Genomic DNA, 24260 nt, shown 5'->3' on the forward strand with positions numbered 1-24260 from the left:
GCAGTGATTCAGCGTTTCATCCAAATCACCAGTTGATGTTTTTTAACCCTCTTCCTCGTATCTATTTTGAAAAGCATGATGGTAGGTAGACACGTTTGTGCAGTTTACTGATGTCACACTGTTGGCATTTTTTTCATACCAACATTCACTACTTCTTTGTCGCCATCATATGATACCCCCTCCTATCAAAAATGATTTGCACAAACACTTCATTCATTTTTTGTGCACTGATTTGATTGACTAAGATCTGAAAACTTGTATGCACTTGATACACCCTTCGCCTGGCCTACCCCTAACTGCCCCGTGTGTGCAAATTTGTTTTTACTGGAGGTCAGACAGCAGACAGAAACCTTCAGGCTCTCCCTCTGAGAGACAAAATTAAAGCGTGATAAAGAGACAGAGGCGCAGAAAACAGGGCAGACAGACTGAAAGTGAGACAGTGACCACAGGAAAAGAGAGAGAGAGTGAAGTAGAGTGAGACAGACACAGCAAGAGAGGGGACGTTGACTGCCATGCTCAGAGACCGACAAGGAGACAACCATCTGTCGTAACAACAGACAGTTCACACTGGGTACACAGAGCTGCACACAGAACAAAGACAAAGCCACTGATGTGCAGTGTTAAGCCCTTCATCCTGTCTTGAAGAGACAAAATGTGTGTGTGAAACATGCTAAGCTTTGTGCTAAAAGGGGACAAGCTGTACCAGTCAAACCGGTCTTTACAAAACTTATCACAGTGACATGTTCCACTGTACTTGCAATTAATACAAACGCATTTCCCAAAGTGTTGAAAATAGTTAAAATAGATGCAATGTGAAGATGCAATGTGCCGGCGAAACCAGCCATTTAATCACCAGCCTGAGCTTCAATTCTATACTTAACTCACTGCCTTTAAGGCTCTTCAGGGACAAAATGGGTGTAATTTAGAGCTGTCTGAACTGAGGTGAGGGTGTAGCTATCCAGACCTAACAGTGTGTAAATGGAAGCCAGAGATTTTTATCATATTTAAACAAAATTCTGATCTGAGGTTTGAAGTGCGGGCGATTTATCGGGCTGTGTTCTACTAATAAATATATTGATATACATGAATGCTACTGAATGTGGTCCAAATTCACGCAAATAAAGCTAATCTGCCCCCTTTCAGTTTAAAATGATTTCAGAAGAGGCCTCTAGGGAAATAGCGAAGAAACAAATTGTCTGCTTTTTGAAAGATCTCATTAGTACCTGCTGGGTGGATTTTATACTTCATATACACATTTGCAACGCTCACCTGTTTTCCTTGCCGTTTTGTAGCAGGGCGTGTCTATCAGAGTTGGATCGGTCTGTGCACACATACGTGTTCCTTCGAGTCATAGCACTAGCAGGGATGTTATTCTGGAGGAGAAGAAAAGCCTGTAAATTATGTGAGATTATGTGAAAACAAAGATTGCCCTGGATTGACCTCTGAGCTCTGCCTGTATCTGCCGTGGAGAACATTAAAGAGTTAATCTCAGATTATTCTGACTGCAGTCTTCAACCCTTTGCATGCAAACTATGCTCTTCATTTCTCATGATTAATTTCTAATTTGATGATTTATCTCAAAACATGTAATAGTTTTACTTCTCTGATTGTCTCCAGTCTGTGGAGGATATTTAATTTTTGGTTCCCATTATATTTATTTTAACGTAGCCTTAAAGGGCTGTAATCTGAGGTAATTGGATTAGGTGGGGTGTTAGGGCTCTGCCATCTGTTGTATTGATAAGGGGGTTAAAAAGTGACAGATTAGATTCACTAGACGGTTCCTCCCACCCGCACATAAACCTTTTGGGCTTACCGTGGTTGAGTTAACCTCCTTACGCCGGTCAGGTATCTCAGATTTATTTGGGTTGTGAGCAGAGCTAACCATGGGACTGGAGGGGGTGGGGATGCTACGGGAGCCAACAGTGTTGGTGCTTGGCTTGCGTATCGACAGCCGCTCCTCTCTAAGCCCCGCCCCTTCAGCTACGCCGCTGGGACTTCGTTTTGGGTGTGTTGATCCTGGAACAGCTGGACCGCCTAACAGAGCAAAGGTTCTCAGTGAGCTAAATTTATGCAGATTCAAAGTCTCAAGATGAATAGAAACAAATAAAAGTCATCAGTAGTTTGCCTTACAGAAATCAGAGTGTCGTCTCTGGCGGTGGTACGTGGAGGCACTGCGCTGTGCCTTATGGCCAGAAGAGGAAGACTGTGCACCCGAGGAGCAAGAAGAAGTGGAGTGCTTGCTTGTTCCGTTGGTGATGCCGCCGGGCCGGATTCGAGCCAGACTTAAAGTGCTGCTAGACCGAGAGTCAGTGACCTCCGTCTGAGATACAGACATGCACAGACACACAAACGATATAAAATTACAACTGGACTCGATCATTGATCTTCATCAACCGAGAGCAACGGAGGCCAGTTCATATGTCAGTCTTAATTAGTCTGGGTGTCATGACTGTAGCACATCACAACTGTAAACAAATTAGGAAGCGATGGCACCAAAACTATCTTCTCAACCCTGTTTTACTGCTATGTAAGCATAATATCTAAGTATTAACCATGACAGCTTATTAACAGCTTCATCGTAAGGTCAGGAGCAAAGGAAACGATTTACCTCCGTCTTGCGTCCCAGCAGCAGGTATGTGGCAGTGAGCTCATTGTATTTTCGATTGGCCAGCGCATCTCTGATCTCTTCTCTGGTGAATCCCATCCCAATCATCACATCTAAAACAAAAAAATACTTCAGAACTTCTGTACAACGAAACGTTCTGGACAGTTTAAAATTATGGTGCTAAATGGTAACATTGTACTGACATTTTACTTAAGAGGCTTAGCCTATAGTATTCCACTTTTGAACATCAAGGCACCCACTATTATTTTTTATCTTAACCTCCCACTGAATAAAGAGGAATGCCTCCAAAGGTTTAGGGATAAAAACTCTGCCTATAGGACCTTACTGAATATTTCTTTAACCCTTCATTTCAGTAACCTCATGAAAAGATATCATTTAATGTTAAATTATTAAGAAAACATTAGTGATTAAGATATTTCTCACCAATGCGGCCGGTATCGTTAAAGTCTTCCACAGGCTCCATGTGAGGCTTCAGCTCATCGCCATCATGGCCAATATTAATCCACTTGTCTTTCATTATTTGCTAGTCATGAAAGAAAATGAGAGAAAACACAGAAAGCTTAAAACTGCCATGTTTGATTTAAAAAAAAACATCACAAATCTGACATTTATATTTTCTTTTTGGATATTTTCTGTGTATGCGCCTTGGATTTATTCCACTAAATGTGCAATAAACCTGTCTTCACCTCCAGCGAGCAGCGCTTGGTGGGGTTGAGGACCAGGAAGCGGCGAAGGATTCCCTCGCAGTCCGTTGACATGTAGAAGGGCACGCGATATTTCCCCCTCAAAACACGCTCTCTCAGCTCCTGAACACAACACACATCCGGACACCATTAGTTTAAACTACAGGTGCACTAAGACATCAACAAAAAAAAACAATAACACAATTAAATGGAAGTTTATTGTTTTTCAGAATTGTACATTATGTGATCCTGCAGCTGTAAATGGGCTAAATGTAGAGAGAACTGAGATTAAGAGCTATTTATAATGACTTCAGACAAATTAAAACTAGTTAACATTGTAAATGTAAACTACAAGGTTAGTTTTTGCGAAACTGTTTAAATTTCTCCTATAATCTGGGCTTCAGAGGCACGTGACTGTATCTAAATTAATGCACAAAAACATCTCCGTGATGGATTATTCTCAAAAAATAAAAAATAAATGAAAAAAAATCAAACAGATAAGGCTGTAAGCTCTGAGCCACCTCAAATGACATTTCAATGTGAAAAACCCTGGCCTGATGTCACCCACCTTTAGGTTCTGTCCGTCAAAGGGCAGGGACCCGCTGACAAGCGTGTACAGAATTACCCCCAGGCTCCAGATGTCCACCTCTGGACCGTCATACTTCTTCCCCTGGAAGAGCTCCGGGGCAGCATAGGGCGGGGAGCCACAGAACGTGTCCAGTTTATTACCCGTCATGAACTCGTTACTGAAGCCAAAGTCGGCTATTTTAATGTTGGAGTCGGCGTCTAGAAGCAAGTTCTCCGCCTGCAGCAAACATGGTAGACAACAGAAAACTCTGAATACAGACAAGGTTCATAAACTCAAGAATAACTGACTATTATTTTGAATCTATAACACACTTTGGGCCTAAATTAAGCTTTGTAGCTTTGAAAATGTTACAGGTAATTCAGTAAATTCTGTAAATAATTTACACTTATCTAAAAGGAGGAATTTTTAATATCTTGTGCCAAGATTCTGGGTAATCACCTTCAAGTCTCTGTGAACAATGTTCTTCTGATGACAGTAGTGCACCGCTGAAACAATCTAAGGAGACAGAAATACAAAATGAGCTCATACAAGAGAACATAACTGAACCTAATGTTGTCCTTCAAATGAATGGCTCCTATACTACAAGCTCAATTCAAAGATGCCAATGCCCGCTTTCTAAACTAAATTCATAAATAAATTGATAAATCCTTTAAAACTGAAAGACTAGCTGTGCATCAGGTTTAGGCTGTGACACACTCAGACATACGGTTGAGGCCAGCTGTGGAGTTTCACTGACCTGTCTGAACTTGGCTCTGGCCTCTTTCTCCTTCATCCTGCCATGAGCCACGAGGTAGTCGAACACTTCCCCTGAAAAAACACAAAAACATTGAAAACTTCCTGTATTTAAAGTGGGCGTGGAAGTCACCAGTCGGACTGTTAAATTGTTGGGCGATCGTGGCTCAAGAGTTGGGAGTTCAGCTTGTAATCGGAAGGTTGCCGGTTCGAGCCCCGGCTTGGACAGTCTCGGTCGTTGTGTCTTTGGGCAAGACTCTTACTGGTGGTGGTCAGAGGGCCTGGTGGCGCCAGTGGGGTCCTTAGGGACTAGTAAAGCGCTATACAAATACAGGCCATTTATTGTTCTTATTTAATGAACCACCCATTAACAAAGACTAAGAATGATTTTAAAAAAAATTAGCAGTACTTAAATAATTCTCAGTTTTTTCAACACTCAATCTACTATCATTAGACTGCATTAAAATTTGAGGATTGTAGTGAGTGGGTTTACAAATGTGCCAAACAACATTTGGTTCAAAATCAGAAGGAGACAAAAATCTCTTTAGCGTTGCATCAGGAGGGGAAAAGATTTGTAAAATTTGTCAAATCATATGTGCCGTTTCCTGCTGTAGTGACTCCTTGAGAATAAGGGACCAAAAGCAGCATCAGTGCATTTAAAACATCACAGAAGTTATTAATTCGACTTATTAAATTCAGCAATTTTCACAGATTGCGGATCCATCCAGAGAGCCCTTTGGCAGCCCGGCTTTGGACCCTGGGCCATCTCGTGTTTTAGAGCATTTATGGCCATCGCGGCCTTGCCGTATTGGTCCATTTGATCGACCTTTGTTGTTATTATTTATTTTATTTTATTTTCAGTTGTTACAGACGGGACAGACATGACTGAGGGATAGGAAAGGGAGAAAGAAAAAGACAAGAAAACAAGCAAAAAAAACAAAAAACAGAGCAACATACTAAGCACAACACCATCGCATTAATCTAGCTAAGTGTAAACAGCAGTAAATACTAAATATTGAATGTTGTTGTGCAGCACGCAGGACCGACAGCGCACAATGTGCCTTGAAGTAGCAGCCAAGAAAGGTGTAGTTTATGTCTATGAACAGTGAACACCCGTGTGCACACCTGTGTGGATCAGCGCGCTTGTATTCAAAAGGTTTCCCCATGTAATGATCTGCTAGAGGGTGTAGAGAGCCATAGCCCTGTCCCCCAGGGCATGAAGCAGGCATGGAGGAGATCCAGGCTCCAGACATCCAGAGGCCCCAGAGTGCGAGAGCCCAAGGAGGACCACCGGAGGGGCAACCGTGCCACCCTCCTGGGAAGAGCTGAGGAGAGCCCCAGACGAGGGGTCACCCAGTAGCCACGGAGCAGAAACCAGAGGGGGCTGCACCGGCGTGCCCGCCGGCTCTGCCGGCAGCCTGCTGTGCCAGAGTGAACCGAGCCGCAGGCCTAGAGGCCGGAGGCCCGAGGGCCCCCTTTGCCTCGGAAGAGGCCTGACCGAGCAACAGGCGCCATAATATAAGCAAAGTAATTGGACACACTATATTCGGGAAACAAAGTATGAAATCATTTTGTTTACCCGTCCTCCCTCTAAACATTTAATTTGTTAAACAATGAAGCAGGCTGAGCTGATCTGAGCTGCATGTCTGCTGGTGAGCTGATGTCTCCTTATTAGGCATTGTAAGTAAGAGATCACACAACATACAGAGAGAGCAGGGAAGAGAGATTAAGGGATCACGAAGACAGAAGAAAAAAAAATAAAGACGCTGCAAAAATAGATTAGTGCCTGGGAAACTGCTGAACAATGGCTGAGTGCAAGATGAATAGAGGAACAGCTCCGAAAAAGACGGAGGAGAAAACATTAAAGTAGTGAAGCAAGACCTCACTAATGCAAATGGAGTAAATACTCTAAGTTAATTATCTCTTTGGTTGGACTGTACAGTTCAGAAGTAATGAAGCTAATTGGCACAAATCTATACTTGGCAATGCAGATGAGGGAGGTGATGGTGTCACTCACCTCCGCTAGCGTACTCCATAATCAGGTAAAGTGTCTTCTCGGTCTCAATCACCTCAAATAACTGGACTGTAATACACAGAGAAAGATTTCAGCGCAAAGGCCATCGTGGAAACATACATATAGAACAAAAAGTTGTGTGAGTTGACTCACCTATGTTTGGATGGTTCAGAGTTTTCATGATGCGTACCTCTCGAAACACCTGAACAGGAGAGGAAGAAAAAGAAATCTCAAATGGATACATGATGCAAACGTATGTAAAGGATGAAGGTCATTTAAACTGCTGCTTTTGGTCAATCGTGCCATGAAAATAACACCAAAGTAGGAGCCGTTTATTTGTGGAAGAACACAAAATCAAAAAATGCTTTTATTAATTTTAAATGAACCGTTTAACCTGTCATAGGGACAACACACACTTAATGAGGATACAGAGGAAACTGCCAGAATCGCAGCTATTTTTAATCTGGCTATTTATAGATTTCACAATAATAAACTTATAAAAGAAGACACAGCAATTAAAACTACATCAAACTTGATGAATTTAATCTACATCTGAATCTCTTTCAAAGTACTACTTTTATTTTGTTTACAGCTGAGGTCAGGTCAAGAAAAGGGCGGGAATTCAGGTATATCCATCATTACTCTAATTTATTCTCCAAATGAACAGTTAGTTCATACAGTTCACAGCTGGTGTATATACTGCTCCCATCATTCATCTTATCCCTCCTCACCCACACCCACACACACAGACGCTCATCTTTCTGACCACTAGTGCTCGGGGTCACCCAAGGGAGCGTCCCACTGATGCTAGGCTGACAATAAGGCCTCCTCTCCAGGGTGGCTTTCCCTGAGGACCCTCCCTACCCCCCTCCCAATCCATCACTGAGCTCCAGACTGCTGCCTCATCCTGCCACTCTTATGCAATCACCCTCTCTCTCTCTCTCGTTTTCCTTCCATCTCATTAAAGTAATGCATTTGACTGGGAACACCATTTAAAAGATTACAGAGAGAATGTGCCAGGACTCACAGTGAGACATCCCAATGGCGAGTCATAAATTTTTTTTAAAAAACACTCATTTCACCACAGAAATGAGTCAACATCAGAGAAAACTTCAAACAAACCACCTGCACACTGAACAAATGCAATTAACTCCATTCATCAGTCATCAGTTAAGTTTCATTTTGTTATTCGTGACAAAATGAGAGATTCTAACTATGAAGGGGGAATGGGGCTTCACTGACAGGAGTGTTTCAGCGAAGCTAAGAAAACATGCTAAACTAAACAGAGGTATAGAAACATATATATTACTGTTTGTGTCATTTTCCCTATTCAGAGCGCTGCCGCAAACCTGCCTCATTAACAATTCTTTGAGAAAATATTACACATGAGTGAAAAAAGTGAAAGCATGGAAAAAGAACAAAAGACAGAGAGCAAAGCCAGTGAAAAGAACCGGAATACAAAAACAGGAATGCTCCGATGCCTTCATTCTGGTCGCAGAACCTCAGCTGCCCTGGGAAACGCGCTCCTCCCTTATCTCGCCCTCTCACTCTCTGACTTTTCATCGAACAGAAAACCCAACGCCACTCATGTTTTCACGTCAGCTTCAGGCTTATAATTCCATTTTGAATCTAAGCATCTTTTCATCTAACAATACATAATTAAACGAAGGATATTTCAGATGGCATACCGGCTATTTTCTGCAAGTATGAATACACGTATAATTTGACATTTTGTACTGCTTTCTCCACCGTTCCGTCATATTACACACTAAACAATGGGTTTCTACACATAAATCTTTAACAGACATTTGCTTACTTACAAGAATTAAAAAAACAACAACACATTTCTCAATTTAAAACCATTACTTATGCAGTAATCCTGGGATTAGTCTGTGTACATTTATCTACATACGCTGCAGATTCACAGAAATTCAATTTTACAGCAGGCTGGTTTACTGCTAAAAACAAATCATCGAGAGTCTCAAGTATTTAGCCCGTGGTCGGGGTTGTCCCCTTTAGAGGTGGTCCTGAGGGTCATCGACCCATTATCGATCATCCGAGTCTTCACATGAGCCGAGGTGTTAAGCTCTCAAGACTACTTGAGCTGGTAGACTGAGAGGTTACACAGACATGCATCCCAGGAATTTGCTTTTTCACATTGCGATAAAAAACGTTCCCCGACGACATTACAGTCACCTGAGGCAGCAGTGCTTTACGTGCCTGTACCTGTGTCGGAGAGATTCCTCGTAGCCAGTGGACCCAGAAGAAAATAAACACTTTGGTTTGCCTACATAAGAAGACGTCCACTCACAGACTGATTCGCATTAGAGCAGCCAACACAGAAGCTTCCTGTTTGTTGTCGACTGGTCAAAAGTGTGACAAAGAGCTAACAGCCAAGATGCAAGAAGTGTTAAACTAATTTAAGAGTTTACGCTTTGACACACAGGAAGAACTGGATATGAATGTCAAACATGCAATGACAGTAAACAGAGTTGAAAACAACAGGAAAAGGAGACATAAAACAGAAAGCATTAATATGAATAAAAAGCAATAAAACACCTAACAACACTAAATCATAAACACATCTGAAATTTCACTTTTTTTGAGTTTTGGATCCTCGGTCACACAGAATAAGTCACCTTAAGATAAAACCAAGGCTGTGACACTAACTGATTGGAAAAGAAACATGACAGACTAATCAATTGATAATGAAGTGCAACTGTTAACAGATTTGTATTAATGATTCGAAGAAACAGCTCTCAGATGTGAACGTGTGTGGCAAAGAGCCACGCTGTGTAGGAGACGCATTCACACATAAGAACCACAGAGGATGTTCTCTAATGTGTTATTAACACGAGTTTCTCTTCTTCTGTTAGATATTTTATCTATCCTGTGCTCCTAAAATGGGAAGCTGCATTGTCATAAACACAGACACAGTGAGTCCAGTGGGAGTGTGTGTAATTGAATTAGGTGCACCGTGCATCAGCTGTTCATCTGAGCTTTAAGAAGTATTATCAGTTAAGCCTGTCCTCCCTCACCGGCACACTCATTCACCTCTCTCCTTCTCCTCCATACTCAACTAACCCTCGCTCTCCCACATTTTCTCTCCTTTTTCTTGCCTGCTCGGTCTTCCAAGTGAGAAATCAATCTGTGAGCGCTGCTTGCTGAGATGTTGCATATTTAAAGATGTGAATGACATCTGGGAATTGTTTCCAAAATGGGGGTATGTGTGAAAGGAGACTTTAGCAGCTGGCCAGGAAATTGCTGAGTCACCAGTATTGATCCATTTAATCCTCAGCTGTGCTGCTGTAGAGGCAATAATGAAGATTCTTATTGCACTTTAGGTCCATTTTGAAGATTACTAAGAATTAGCGTAATGTTATAATGGTTTTTTTGGATTGTGATTAAATGCATAATTAATTTCAATATTTGTGTGCCTTCTTAAATTCATACTCCATTTAATCACTTCCTGGGTCTCTCTCACGGTGATGGCTCCGCGTCACAGTTGCCATGCAAACCCAGGTAATAATCCCTGGATCTCCTGCTGCCCAGGGGATTGTGGGAAGTCATGAAATGCCAAACACATGCGAAGACACAGACCCACAGCTACTGCCATATGGTCCTTTTATAGCAAAATATTGATTTTGGGTCTAAAATTTTCAGGTTTAGAAAGCGAATTGTTCGCCAAATGCAAATATTTACACAGGAAATTAATCTGCATTCTGAATGCAGCCTTCATGTTCCCTGCCTTCTCCTTGTGTTTTTTTCTAAGCAGCTTTATTTTCTTCTTAAATGCATTTCTGCATTTTTTGTCACCCTTTATTTCTCTCTCCTTGCCAGGACACAGAATTCAGTGTTGCTTTTCTGAGGATTTACACTAAGCAACTTAATGACCCACTGCTGCAGATTTTTACTCTTTCTCATAATGTGAGGAGTACTGCACACTTTTGATTAATGTGTCTGGTCTGCCAAGTCTATTAGCCTTTGACCAGTTCATCCATGCTGGGTGTCTGTTTTCTCCCCCTAACCATCCGGACAAGTATGCTCTCACAAACACACACAGAGTTAGCGAAGGAGCAGAAAGAAAGCAAACAAGCTGAAATAGAGAAATGAGGTATTGATAACTGGCCCCTTCAAATATCCACCGCAGGGTGTACAGTTTAACACACTAAAGAACTCAGACCATGAAACACACTTCCTCTCGTCAGCTGAAGCCAATCACAAGACCAGAGAATCTGAGGGGAAAAAAGGGAAGAGAGTGAAAGACAAAGAGCAGCAGAATGATGGTGACGAATAAACTCTCCACTCCCACGTCAGAGTACTTGCTGTGAATAACCCTCTATCTGTGAGTGTGTGAACACTCTGAATGAGAGAGCCCCGCTCCTGAGCCCATGAAACATGGACGTCAGTCTGTTGTTGGGAACTATTCGCTCTAAAACTTAGCACGATGCATCGTCTGTGTGTTTATGTGCGTTCTGTCGTGTCCCTGTATATTAACTGTAAAGCTTTACGTAACCCACAGTTCAGCTCAAATTGGCATGTTTACATCGTATTATTTTATACTGAAATCCATTACCGTGAGCTGTCCGCGTGAAATAAACACATTCAAAAACTGCATTTGTGTCACGCCCACAGGCTTTTAGGCACCAGCCCTCTTCAAACAAAAACACACAATTAATGCCATTTTGCCCTTCAGCACGGCACAGTTCGATCAAAGGCGGTCCATGTGCACAAAACACTACAGATCATTTGGTGTTCCTGATGTGTTAGCAACAGTTTGTTGAGATACTGTTGCTGCTGATGTATTAAAAAGACACTTTAGCCTTGTAGCTTAAGGGGAACTTCTTTCTCTCATGTCCAGCTTCATATTTGTATTTTCTGATTGCACTGAAGAAGCTTTGCATGATTCACAGTTCAAAATAATCATTGTTCATCTTGTACTGGATCTTGGTGCAGCTCCTCAGTTCAGAACAAGGTGTTTTAGTTTCTTCCCCTTTAAGGCCAAGCTCTTGTAACCACTTTAATTTCTGATTAGCTGCCCCTCGTTTACAAAATGTTTGGTCATTGTACGAGATGAAGTTGGATTTTTTTGCTTTAAAGGCTGAGGTAACAGCTGATGTGTGTGGACTCCAAGTGTTTTCTCTTTCAGACGAAGAAATAATAATAATAATAATAATAATAATAATAATAGCAGCAGCATCATTTCAGATCTGGATAACTAAACATGTCTATAAACAATCTCAACTTTGGACCTGATAAAGTGATTTGCTAGAGATATTTTAAATCAAGTTTGTCCAGGCAAACATCTGAGAAAAAGCCTGAAGCTAATGAAGCACTTCAGCATGCGTGGCTGCTTGTGTAGCACGGTTTAAAGCAAACACAGTCTAATAAGCTGCACTGCTAAAGGGTTTTGCTTCTTTTGCTCATTGCCAGGGAACATTTGCATACATGTTTGACCTTGCGTATCATTGATCCTGAAGGAAAAGCTCCCACTAAACTCCTGCTAAATGAGCACCTCCCAGTCCCCCCATTCACTGAATGCACAGCAGTAATAGGAGCTCTCAGGGCTGTTGATAAGAGAAGATGAATCATTAATGAAGAGACGCTGGAGTTAAATTCTGGCCTTTTACTGCTTGGTGTTTGACCCAGATCACAGGAATCCTGGCTCAGCTCTAATAAAAACAGAGACATATAGTTTTATAGAGGTTGTCTAAACCAGACACAGTAAGCGGAGGGAGAGCACTTGTGAGAAAACCTTCTGCTTTTGGTCTGCCCGCCCTCTTGTGCCTTTATTGTCTAATTATTCCCATCACAGACCGGCACAATAACAACAATGCATACAGCAGCAACAATATGATTATGCGCAGACACCCACACAGGAACAATATGCAGCGTAGCAATCCAGATAATGGCATTACACATGCATACAAAGGCAGAGCCGAGAGTGTTTTGGACAGTGGCTTTATCTGCTTGTTATAACCCATGTAGTCTTATACAAACACCGTCTGTTGTCTTCAGTTGCGCTCTGTATCTTGTCTCTCTTAGGGTCCCTGCTCCTGCTCCAGTGCCCCAAAGCCACCCCCACCTCCCCATCCCTACATGACGGCCTCTTTTGTTTGCCTGTCTGGAATTTAGCTCCTGGCTGAAGGGGCCTGGGCAAGGGACAAAACATACTTCACAGCATTAGATAGTGGCTCAAACAGTTATTTTACTTTTTGCACACTCACAAAGTTGAGCGGCTGCCCACAAAATTCTCCTGTTCTTAAAGTAACACCAATCTTTTTTGTGGGGCCCTGCATAGTCTGGGTGACTATCCAACGACACACACCACAGGGGAAACAAGGACAATGACATTTGTTCCTGTATGTTGCTATTAGAACTCAAAGATATGAACACAAACACAAGACTGTTTGGAGTCCACAGCCAAAAACTCACAAGGAGATTCATCTAAAAATCATTGGAAGACCTTCTTCTTTTCCTGCCAATGTGCAGTTTTAAATGTCAGTAAATGTTCTGCTACACTCAGTCTGGCATAGAGCTGGGCGATATGAGATTTTTTCATATCACGATATGTTTTTTTCATTTCAGGCGATAACGATATCTATCACGATATAAGCCAAATAACTATATTTGTAAGATTTAAATGTGCCGTTGCTCACAAGTAAAATGTGAAATAATCAGCAGCTTGTTTTTATTTAAATATTTATTTCCCATAATAAGTTCAACAGGGTATATGTACTTAAGGAACATGAGACTTTTTCAGATAAATAAAGGCAAATATTGCAAACTACACAAAAGGCAGCCGCTAAAGCGTTTAAGTTTCAAAAGAGAACAAACGAAACAGACTAAATTGTCAATTCCACTTAGAAACAAAATATTAATTCTAAAAATAAATCTTAGTTTGTTTTACAGAAGAACAGACAAAACTGACTAACTTTTGTCAATATCAAATAAACTGAGAACTAAAAGGAAATTCTCAATCTCTCCTTGTTGTATAGCTTAGCTTTTCAAACAGTTTTAACAGTTACTTTAGTCTGACAAAAGCCGAATGACGAATTAGCGCTTCCAGTCAGAGACTGAGGCTACGTCCACACGTACACGGGTGTTTTTGAAAACGGAGATTTTCCGTTTTCGTTTTAAAAAATAATCCCGTCCACACATAAAGGCAGAAATGAAGGAAAACGCTGCTATGAACATGCCAAAGCAGCAGGTGGCGCTAGATTCCTAACCGTGCAGAAATGTTGGCCAATCAGAAGTCTAGAAGCCTCGGTGGGAAAAAGTAAACAAAGCTGCGGCATAGAAGCAGAACAGAGTCGTATGTGTGGACGGACAGTAACTGTGTGTATATGTAAGCATTTAAACACTGCAGAGAGTAGAATTAACAGTAACAGTATTGTAGAAATTCATTTCACCGAAACAACGTGGCGCACAGTGTGACGCATGCACCAGTTTATTGTATTTCCAGACTTGCTTTCGGCACAATTTACAGTGCACGCTACTCTGTTTTTTGTCAGACTTGAAATAGCCGAAATACCTTCACACTACGGAACTTCTATGGTTCTTCCGTTCGACAATCTCTCCGGCATTGGAACCATCATCTGTTTTCTCTTCGGTCACGCTCGGTTGATTTTTCTAGTCGGCACACTCATTTCCTCCATTACCCGGGCGGTACGGTGGCTGGCTGCTTCCCAAACAAACACACGTGCGGCTTGGCACTTGTGCTGTACGTAACAAGTCACGCGACGTGACGCTGCGGCTGTGATTGGTTCGGCTCTGCGCTACTTAGTTTGGATTGGCTGACCTTTTTTTTATTTTTTATTTTTTTTATTTTAAGAGGACAAGAGCGGCGAGGTCTATCGCGATAGCTTAATTTCTCTATCGAGTAAAAGTTATATCGCGATACATATCGTTATCGTTCTATCGCCCAGCTCTAGTCTGGCATCATGATCAGGGGCGGAGCGTGGGGGTGGCTTACTGGGCTTAAGCCCGGGTTGTTTTGTCAGAAGCCCGGGTCTTTTGGAGTGTAATTTTTTCATAGTTAGATGTCTGGCTGACAACTGTATAAAACAAAAAGTACACACAATATTCGAAGCACATAGTGCACACTGTGGGAATTTACGACTGTGCGTGAATCCCCCCTGATATTGGTATCATCCAGGCTCAGGCACTAAGTGACTGAGCGAGGGGGCGGGGCAGCTGCTGCCTGTGTGCGCTGTTGGAGAAACGGAGCCAGCCATACTAAGAGAGCTTAAGTTTGACCAGTTACCAAAGAAAATCATTCATACCGTACAAATAATGTAAATATGACGGTGCATCACGAAAGATTGATATCAAACTGATCACTTGACCAATATTACGTTACTCGCTCTTCAAGTGAATCAACAAATGGCGAAATGAAAAGCCGAACAAATGCTATTTTTTTAGAGTCTTAGCTTACGTGTGTTTATTTCATATTTTCAGTTGTTACCCTCCCCGACTAAATCGGTTTCAGTTATGTACTGAAATATAAGAATGGACATTAGAGGCTTCTTTCAAAGAAAAAACTCAGGTAAATGTTATTTTGTATATTATGCTTTGTATGTTGTTCAGTATATTTCTATGCAAAACAAGAGGGTTTTCAGTACACAGCAGGATATTCACATTTGTAACCAGATATTTACATACACTTTAGGGAGAAAACATAAAACATTTTTACTGTACAACATCAATTTAGAGTAAACTTTTGTTTTAGATAAATATTGAAATATCTTTTGAATTAGTTAAATGTCAGAATAAAGAGAGACAGAGCTGTCTATTTTTTATCACTTTGATCAAATTTAGGAGTACATATACATTAGGTTTATTGTTAATTAGTAAGAAACTCCAGACGATTCCATTCTGAGCTGAAGAAGCTTCTGATAGGTTAGTAGAGTCCATGTGAGTAAACTGGTGGCACAGCTGTGGATGCATATAAGGCAAAACACAGAGCCTGTTTTTTTGAAATGGGAACATCAAGAGATGTCAACCAAAACACCAGGAAAAGAACTGTGGAGCTCCATAAGTGTGGCTCAGTTTGAATACAATTTGGTGCCATTTGCAATTAAGAAATACAGATAGTTTCTCTCTTTACTCTTAAAGTTAACAAATATGTTTTTTATATTTATCAATCTAAAAAAATAAACATTTAGTCCGATTTGATGTTACAATTAAAAAGTGTTTGTGTTTTGATCTGAACAGTACATAAATATGTGGTTTCAACTGTATATTTGATGATTGTCAGCACAAAGAGGGAGAGAGAGGAACAGAGAGGGAGATGGAGAATGAGGACAGAACAGAGATGAACAAGAGCAGGTGAGACACACATGTTAGTCAAATGGTCATTTGCCAAAAGTATCACCGTATCATAGGTCCTCATGTATCTCGTACCTAGTGTTTCTTTTTAGGTTTGCTATTTTTCAAATTCTATATTTATTAAGTTATGCAGGCTTGTTCGCACAACAAGGATAAATAATTATATAAACTTTTCTCAATCTAAATATTGTACTTTGGTGGAATTAAAAAATAAGTGTAGTGCAGGTCTATGATGATTTTTAGTGCTACTATCATCTAGTTCTGATTCTGGTTCTGTCTTGGTTAAGTCCTCAGTAGTCCTGATTTTGAACTGTTGTAGTCCTGTTTTAATTCCGGATCAGTTCTGGGTCTGGTTGAATTGGGGTTTAGTCCCTGTGTCTTGATACAGCCCCGACTTTGTTCTGCCTTGCTGCTTAATTAAAAAACTAGTTTAAGATGTCCTGCACATGTGATATATATTTTTCCCTATATGAAGTCATTCTTTTTTGAACAAAACTCAAAACAGAGCCTATTAATCTTTCAGTCATTTCTAACCCCCCCCAAAAAAAAAAAAAAAAAAAATACCACATGCATACTACCCTTTAGGGCTAAGCCCCGGGTGTTTCAAATGTCTGGCTCCGCCTCTGATCATGATTTCCACCTCATTATACGATCTCTTCTAAGACCATAAACACCTAAAACTTTGAACTAACATAAACTGTTTACAGAGGGTGCAGCTTTGTAATTTGGAAAAGCTCTGCAGAGAAGCAACACTGGCAGAGATCTGCAATCTGCTGAAGGCCACAGCCTGCGGGTACAACAACAGAAGATAATACCTGGATTTATAATATTAACAATAACCACACACTTTATTTATACAGCACTTTTCTTAAAGTTACAAAATGCTCCACAGAGAGTAACTGAAAATAAATAACATCTACAACAGTAAGAAGACGCCCTGAGATATAACGGTCTAGGACGCAGTGCTTAAATGTTTTTTGTCTAACTGCACATTAATATATCAATGCCACTTCAGGTAGTTGGACAGATATGCATCTGATTTTGATGAAATCTGAAGCTGTTGCTTTAATCCTTTTATTTATCACGCCTGCATCAGTCATGTGGTTGATCTGTTGTGTGTCAGCTGCAAGTGAAGGTGGAAATTTGGCAGTTCTCTAGAAGCAGGATACGCTTTTTAAAGTCTCATAACATGACAGTGCCTGTGTCCCTGTAGCTTTAAACAAGTGTACTGTAGACTACAGATGGCAAAGAGTACAGCTGTGATTACAGTAGAGCTACTACTGCAACACACCGCCCGGGGAGAAAGGCAGGAAAAGTGGGACGCAGTGTTACAGTAAAGAGAACAAAATAAAGAGATGACGAAGAGGAGAAAAAAGAGAAAGTGGAGCAGCGGGGGAGAAGAGAGAGGTAAGTGAGGCATAAAGCTACAGTTGACAAAACATAGATTGAGGCACCGCAGCGTGAGCTGCTAGGAAGACCGAGATGAAGCGAAGAGCTTTCGTGGAGAGAATTAAAGCGTTGGAAGAAGCCCGTGCGTGTTTCTATTTCAACTCGACTATGAAGACGACAACTTTTGAATATTAATTCTGTCAAAATTAAAATGCAAATTATGTGCTTTTCCACTAGGTACACTAAAGCGACTCAATCAATCTTCCATGGAAGACAAAAGACTGATTAATATTGACAAATATTCTTCACTCTGAGCTACGGCTTTACTTCTTATTTTCCTTTAAAGGATGACATATTGGTGAAGGTTCTGACATTTTCTAGTTTCACAAGGACATTCACCAAACTTAAACCATGTCAACTGATGAACCACATTATTTAGCTAGTAAAATGTATTTTTATCCACAAAAATAATGAAAAACATTATTTACAGTGTTCCCATTTTATGTGTCACTCCATGGAAAATCAATCAGGCCCTCCCAACTTGACCTCTTCAGAATCAGTAAAACCACTTCAAGTTAGATTCTAAGGCCAAAATCATAACCAACTCTGAACATCAATATCATGAACATAGGGGAGACCGGGGATAGTTGTAACATTTTTGACATTTCTGTCTGTAAATTGAAGCTCTTTTAAGGTAGTGGATTCAAAATGTAATGCAAAGTATTTACATGTCTCTGCTATTAAATAGTGCAGCTATTTTCTCTGCAGCACAATTACCCATTGCATGGTATGGCCTCAAACACAAAGAGTGAAATGTTACAATTAACCCCATAGTCTGGGTTAGTTGTAACATATCCTGGGGTGAAATGTAACACAATGAAATAAGGGTACTAACAAAACATTAACATGTAATCTTTGTTTATTCAACACATGAATGCACTTAGAGCCATTTATGTAGCTATGTGTGTGTGTGTGTGACAGAATGCAGAAATCCAGCTTTTGAACATATTCCAACCCCCCAAAAAGACAAATTATGGAATTTTCTGCAACTGAATATTTCATTAATTTTGGTTGGTCTTCCTTGAGTTTGGCCTCATTGGCTCAGTGGGCATTATAACCTACAACTCTTGCACCAATTTTGAACATAACAATGAAGCTGAAAAAATGTAGTTGTTCACCAGCATTGCAATTCCATTACTTTTTATCATGGCTTACCTTGGTGTGGTTTGCAAAGTGCTTCAGAAAGATGAGGAAATCTGTTTCTTGCACCCATCCTGATTTATTTCCACTACCAGTACTTCCTACTGGTCCATCTCTGACACAGTGGTCTGCATAATGTATGTGTGGGGAACACAAACAGTGGAGGAATTGTGTTGCCAATGGCATTAACCGCATATACAAGAGCGACCAGTGAACCTCTCTCTGCTGATGTCATTGCCCCAACTTGTTTAATATAAGTTAAAGTAATATTGTGGTAAGTTGTAACATCTGCATTATTGTTACAACTAACCCAGACTGTTGCTGTTACAACTGACCCAGACTCCTATAGCCATGAACTAGCTAACATTACAGCCAACGGCTAAAACACTAGCACTAAAGACCTACACAGAATATATCCCCATAGACATACAAATAACATAATTTAAGTTTGATGAGTTTAACTGCAAAGCAGATAATGCTATTAGAAACTGAAATAAAGTAGAAAAAATTACTTTTTGGTATACAAATTACTTTTTTTCATGTTAAATTGTCTGTGTTTGACAAAATGTGCTGATTTTTCACATGTGATAGCAGAACTGAGTTAGGCATGCACAGGATGAGTCACATCATTTGAAACTTAGCCCTGATTGGAGAAATTGGAAGTGTTACAACTGACCCACGTTACAACTATCCCCGGTCTCCCCTACTATAGTTTCGATTTAATGCACCAATTCAGTGACGTAGAGTAACAGAAACCCCGGCACCCTGAATGTTTGATCTGTCTTCATTGGTAAAAACGCCTAAAGAGCCTACCACCAGATGTGATAACTGGCTGATCAAAACAAGTTACAGCACATAAAAGGCCTTTTTTAAACCAACATTTTAATACCTGTGGATATTTGATGTCTTTAGGAATAGGGCTGCCACAAACGATTATTTTGATAGTCGACTAGTCACCGATTATTTTTGCGATTAGTCGACTAATCAGATCATCATCCATTGGACGTACAGCGTACAGCTTATTGCACCAGCAGCATCTGGTCTTATATAACTATCATTAGCTTACAGCTTGAAGTGTTTGTGCTAACTAAAAATAAAGACAAGATGGTAGTTTATTAATTTTTAATGAAATTTGCAGATTGTTTCGGTGAAGTTTAATAAACTCCTTGCTTTCTAAAATATAACAGGACACCGGAGTATATTCTCCAGCGTCTCACACTTCTGATAATCAGCTGTCTGCTTGACAGTTTTAGCTGTGCAAAAACTATAACTTTAATCTCAGCCAAACCAATTTACTCAGGAACAAATAAAATACTAAAGAAAGCCAAACTAACATTTTTAAGTTATCTAAGTGACTTATATATATGTTTAACCTGACTAGCGAAAGACGGCGGTGGGTTTGAAAACGATTTGCCGGGAGTCCGGTGTTCTCACGGCTCTAGTTAGCCTTGCCCCCGCCTAGCTAACGAGCTAGTGGGTAACAGACGTCTCCGAAAACGTCGGAGCGCTTTTGAAAATATGTGGTGTCTTGATAAACTGAGCAGATATTTGAGGTTTACACAGCTACATTCTCGCCTGAAAATATGTTAAACGTTTATTTTGTGACCCAGAAAGAATAATAAGAGTAAAGTTAAAACTAACTAGCTGCCGCCATTGTCGACAACTGCGCTGGGCTGCGCTATGAATTCTGGGACACAGCTTCTTCTTCTTCGGGGTTTAACGGCAGCTGGCATCCTTGTACATGCAGTGCTGCCATCTTCTGTTTCAGTCCGTTATTACACTCTTAAATCCTGCTACTCATTCCTGCGTCCTTTGTGATCTTACAAAGCTTCAAACGATGCGTCGACTATTAAATTAGTCGTCGACGATTTTAATAGTCGACATAATCGTGACTAGTCGACTAATCGTGGCAGCCCTATTTTAGGAAGTTATGAGGGGTCAAGAATGTTGAAAAGTACCAAAGGTTCTTCCCCTATGGTTATTAAGACCTGTAAATGTTAACAGTAAAATTTTATATTTGCTAACAACACAACTGTCCAACCCAAACAAAGTTCGACTTATTACTAATTTATCATAAGCTGGAGCTTTATATTATATAAACATAACATTGAAATTGATTTATAATGAAATTCAACACTTTTTCAGCACACACAGAAATTGATAACTGGAGAAAGAGACGGGCAGTGAGTGAGTGAGGGGGAACGTGGCAGACAGACAGAGAAAGAGATTGAGAGATATCGTGACAGTGTCACCTGGCAGCATGCATATTGTCCTACACCGGCTACAATAATGCTGACAGGACAGGACGTAACGGGCAGCCCCTGCCCCGATACAGCTGCGCTATGCAGCACTACACCACAACCAGGCTGCAGAATACACACACACACACACACACACACACACACACACACAGCTCTGAACCACGCCTTATAAAACCAGGATCTGAGATTCAACACTTGAAGAGCAGATAAATGGTGTGATTAAGTCGGCGTATCACCACCGGAACCGAAGGCAATTTCTGTTCTATGAAAGCCCGGCCATTCTCATGACTGCTGTTCAGCAAAACCACTGTCTGTGTTCCCAGCAGACACACACAATCCACAAATTCATCCCCCAGATTCACACACAGTCTTTTTCGCTGCATTGAGGAATTATTTGCAGCCCCTGAAAAAAAGGTTTTTGTCAGAGGCAAAAGGAAAGCCACCAGCAGTCTAATAAAGTTATTTATCTTTCACCAAATACTAATGTACATTTTTGAAAAACAAAAAAGAAAAGACACCAATTTTTGTTAATAAATTGGTGAATTTTACAGAGTAATTGCCTTTAATTACTGATAGGAGGACTTGGATTGGGATACCAACTAACTTATGTTTTCATTTTGTTGACAAGTGGAGAAGCAGCGTCATCAATCAGTCATCCTGGCCAGAATCTAGGCCAAGTGGACCAATAGTCACGGACAACCATACGTCACCAATAACACAACTTTGTGTTATCAGTTGAGCCAAACCTAGCCTGGACTAGTTACCTAACCAGCTGAGAATTCATCAATAGGCCAGTTTGTATGTGTGTATGTGGTGCAGTATTGATCCAGATGAGGTGAGAGAGTGTGCTTTTTGTTGTGCACGATAAAGTAAAGTCATAATTGAACAAGGACAAAGGTTGGTCAGCAGGGTTGAGGCTATACAAAGAAATCCCTTGTTAAACTCTGGGAACGGTTCTTACAGCTGTGAGTCCATCACACAAATACACAAGGTTAAACCTGCAAATGACAAAATGAACAGCCAGAAAAACCTGCTGCCAATCTGGGGAATAAAAGCTTGTGGTACAGCTCTGCTTCTTTAGTCTATTAAAACGATTTCCTACTTCAGATGTCTGAAGGTGAAGAAATAAGTAGCACATTTCTTTAACCAACTAACATTTCCAGAACAGAGCAAACAAAAACTAGCAGCACGTTTTACAACCCATAGTATTTTTTTTATAGTACTCATTGTATTTTTTAAATTACAAACGTTTAATTAAGCAATTTTTAGACATTAAATGGTGAAGCTGCATGTGAGACCAGACAGTCAACTGTCTTTAGCCTGCCAGCTTCATACTACTAAGTCCATGTGATGTCTGATTGATTGTCTGGTGAATTCACAGCCAGTAGTCCTAAAATAACCAACACCTAAATCAAACTGTTTCCATTAGTGAGAAAAGATCTGATGTTAACTATCTGCTGGCTAAATGTGGGAAAGCAAAGCTGATTCAGCTGCCACTGTCTGGAGTTCACATGTGAAAACCGCATATTAGTACTACATGCAACCGATAACCGAACCAATGTCTAAACCACAGTCTAGCTTTGACATTAGCATAGGCAGTAAAAAATATGGACGCAGCCTCTGGGTCTGGAAAAATAGCCAATGCTTAAGTGTTTTAAATCTGCATTTTGTTTTTTTAAAGTGACCAACAGGGGGCGATTGATGTGGTAGCACAAACACTTGCAGTCATATAGAAATCTATGGAAAAACAGCCCTGGGCTCCTTTGCTCTCTGACCTTGGTAAACAATCTCCTGATGATTTATGGGCTCAGTCACGACTTTCTGGTTTTATTGAATAAAACATGAAGCTAATTTTGTAAATTAAGGTCATTACAGGAGTCAGAAAGGAGGAATATTTCTTTATGCTGATTGGTTAGTCAACGGTGAAAGTTCACACTTTATTAACCACTGGGTGACGTCACAGCAGCTACCCAGTCAAGCTTTAGATATTATGACAATGGAGGTATGATACTATAGTCCAGTGAATAATGATTAACTTTACTGCTCAACTATCTAAGAGGTCAACACCACAATAAAATCACATGGAGCAAAATATAATAAAATCATGCACTCAGTGAAGACATTAATAATTCAGTGCTGTATTATTAAACACCATCATAGCTGAATGAGAAAATACCGCAACTTTCACTGCTTGAAAACAGAAGACAGCCCTGAGGCAGTGGTCGATTCTGTTTCATTAGATTGTGCTCAATTAACACATGCACCACACACAAAAACACAAATAGATGCAAGCAGTCTGAGCTGAGACAGGAAAGGGTTTAATCTCATTAAGGACACAAATGCAACGCATGTAGTTAATACATAACCCTAAATGTCACCACAGAAGCATACGGTGACGTACGTTACTTCAAGTCTTTGTCCGGCTTTGTTCTGGAGGACTGAGTGCACATGTGACGGATGCATTACAATGACACAAAGCAAAAGTCACTGCTTCGCTGGCTTCTTTGAATGAATATACTATACCGAGTTCACAAAAGATATAAATAACCCATAAAACTGGACAGGCAAGCCTTTTATCAAGCAGCACTGCAAGAGCTGAAGATGGAGAGATGAATCTTCCCTGCAACCACTGACAAAGCCAACGCAGATGCCTCAGTGCTTAAATTCTCCCCGAACTGTTGCTTTTGTGTTTTTCACATTTTAACCGCATAACAACCAAAAGGTAAAAGGTCAGATGACTACAGCACACAAAGCTCAACTGAGAGTTTTAATCTAAGGCATCACAAATAAGCACACACAGGATGCCACAGGTTAAAAAGAAAAAAAATCCTGCACTCTTACTACAACAATTAAATCTAGAGTTCAGTTGAACGTTAAGTGGCCAGCTCATTAAACTGATATACACCGGCTGATCCAGTAATGTGTCACTCACCTTCTGAAGGCTGGTTGGGTTCAGTTGTGTTTTATCGATGATCTTTATTGCAACCTGGGAGAAAAAAAACAAAAACAAAATAAATACAGAGAATTTATCACACTTGCCCAACAAAAACTGGCTTATTTAACGCCAGCATAGCTCACTGGTTGAGTAGGTGATCGCATGCCACACGGCTGAAATGTAGCAGTTCGAGTCCGATCCGTGGCCCTTTGCTTTTCCCGTCTAATTTCCACTGCTTTCATTTTTTAATCAATTAATTTGCTGTTTTTTTGAGTTGTATTTATTATCAGCCACTTCAGTGTCCATATTGACAGTCAAGACAGTCTGACACTTGATGGCTACTGAAAAATATGCTTAGATGATGAGTTTACTCCAGCTTCCGGACTAAATAAACCCTGAACTAGAATAATCTGAAGAATCTTTAGCATTGGGTAATACTATTAGCAAGCACAACACAATCCAATAGTCTTAAATGAGAAAATACAAGTGAATCAAAACAAA

The 24260-nt window shown here is 40.5% G+C and overlaps 1 protein-coding gene across 4 annotated transcripts in view; it reads right to left on the bottom strand.

The window, feature by feature from the left end:
- The window catches only part of mark4b (MAP/microtubule affinity-regulating kinase 4b), a 64799-nt gene that overhangs the window by 13608 nt on the left and 26931 nt on the right, over positions 1-24260 (bottom strand). For all 4 annotated transcript variants that reach the window (XM_082503255.1, XM_082503254.1, XM_082503257.1 and 1 more), the window contains exons 3-14: positions 23757-23810; positions 6798-6846; positions 6648-6713; positions 4635-4705; positions 4337-4393; positions 3878-4114; positions 3313-3432; positions 3050-3149; positions 2609-2718; positions 2131-2320; positions 1814-2034; positions 1270-1373 (exon numbers count right to left, since the gene is read on the bottom strand). In XM_082503255.1, the coding sequence (XP_082359381.1) occupies positions 1270-1373; positions 1814-2034; positions 2131-2320; positions 2609-2718; positions 3050-3149; positions 3313-3432; positions 3878-4114; positions 4337-4393; positions 4635-4705; positions 6648-6713; positions 6798-6846; positions 23757-23810 (1379 nt within the window). The remainder of the gene's footprint in view (positions 1-1269; positions 1374-1813; positions 2035-2130; positions 2321-2608; positions 2719-3049; positions 3150-3312; positions 3433-3877; positions 4115-4336; positions 4394-4634; positions 4706-6647; positions 6714-6797; positions 6847-23756; positions 23811-24260) is intronic.

This window comes from Aulonocara stuartgranti (genome assembly GCF_965226115.1).
Source record: "Aulonocara stuartgranti genome assembly, chromosome: 14".
Lineage (NCBI taxonomy): Eukaryota > Metazoa > Chordata > Actinopteri > Cichliformes > Cichlidae > Aulonocara > Aulonocara stuartgranti.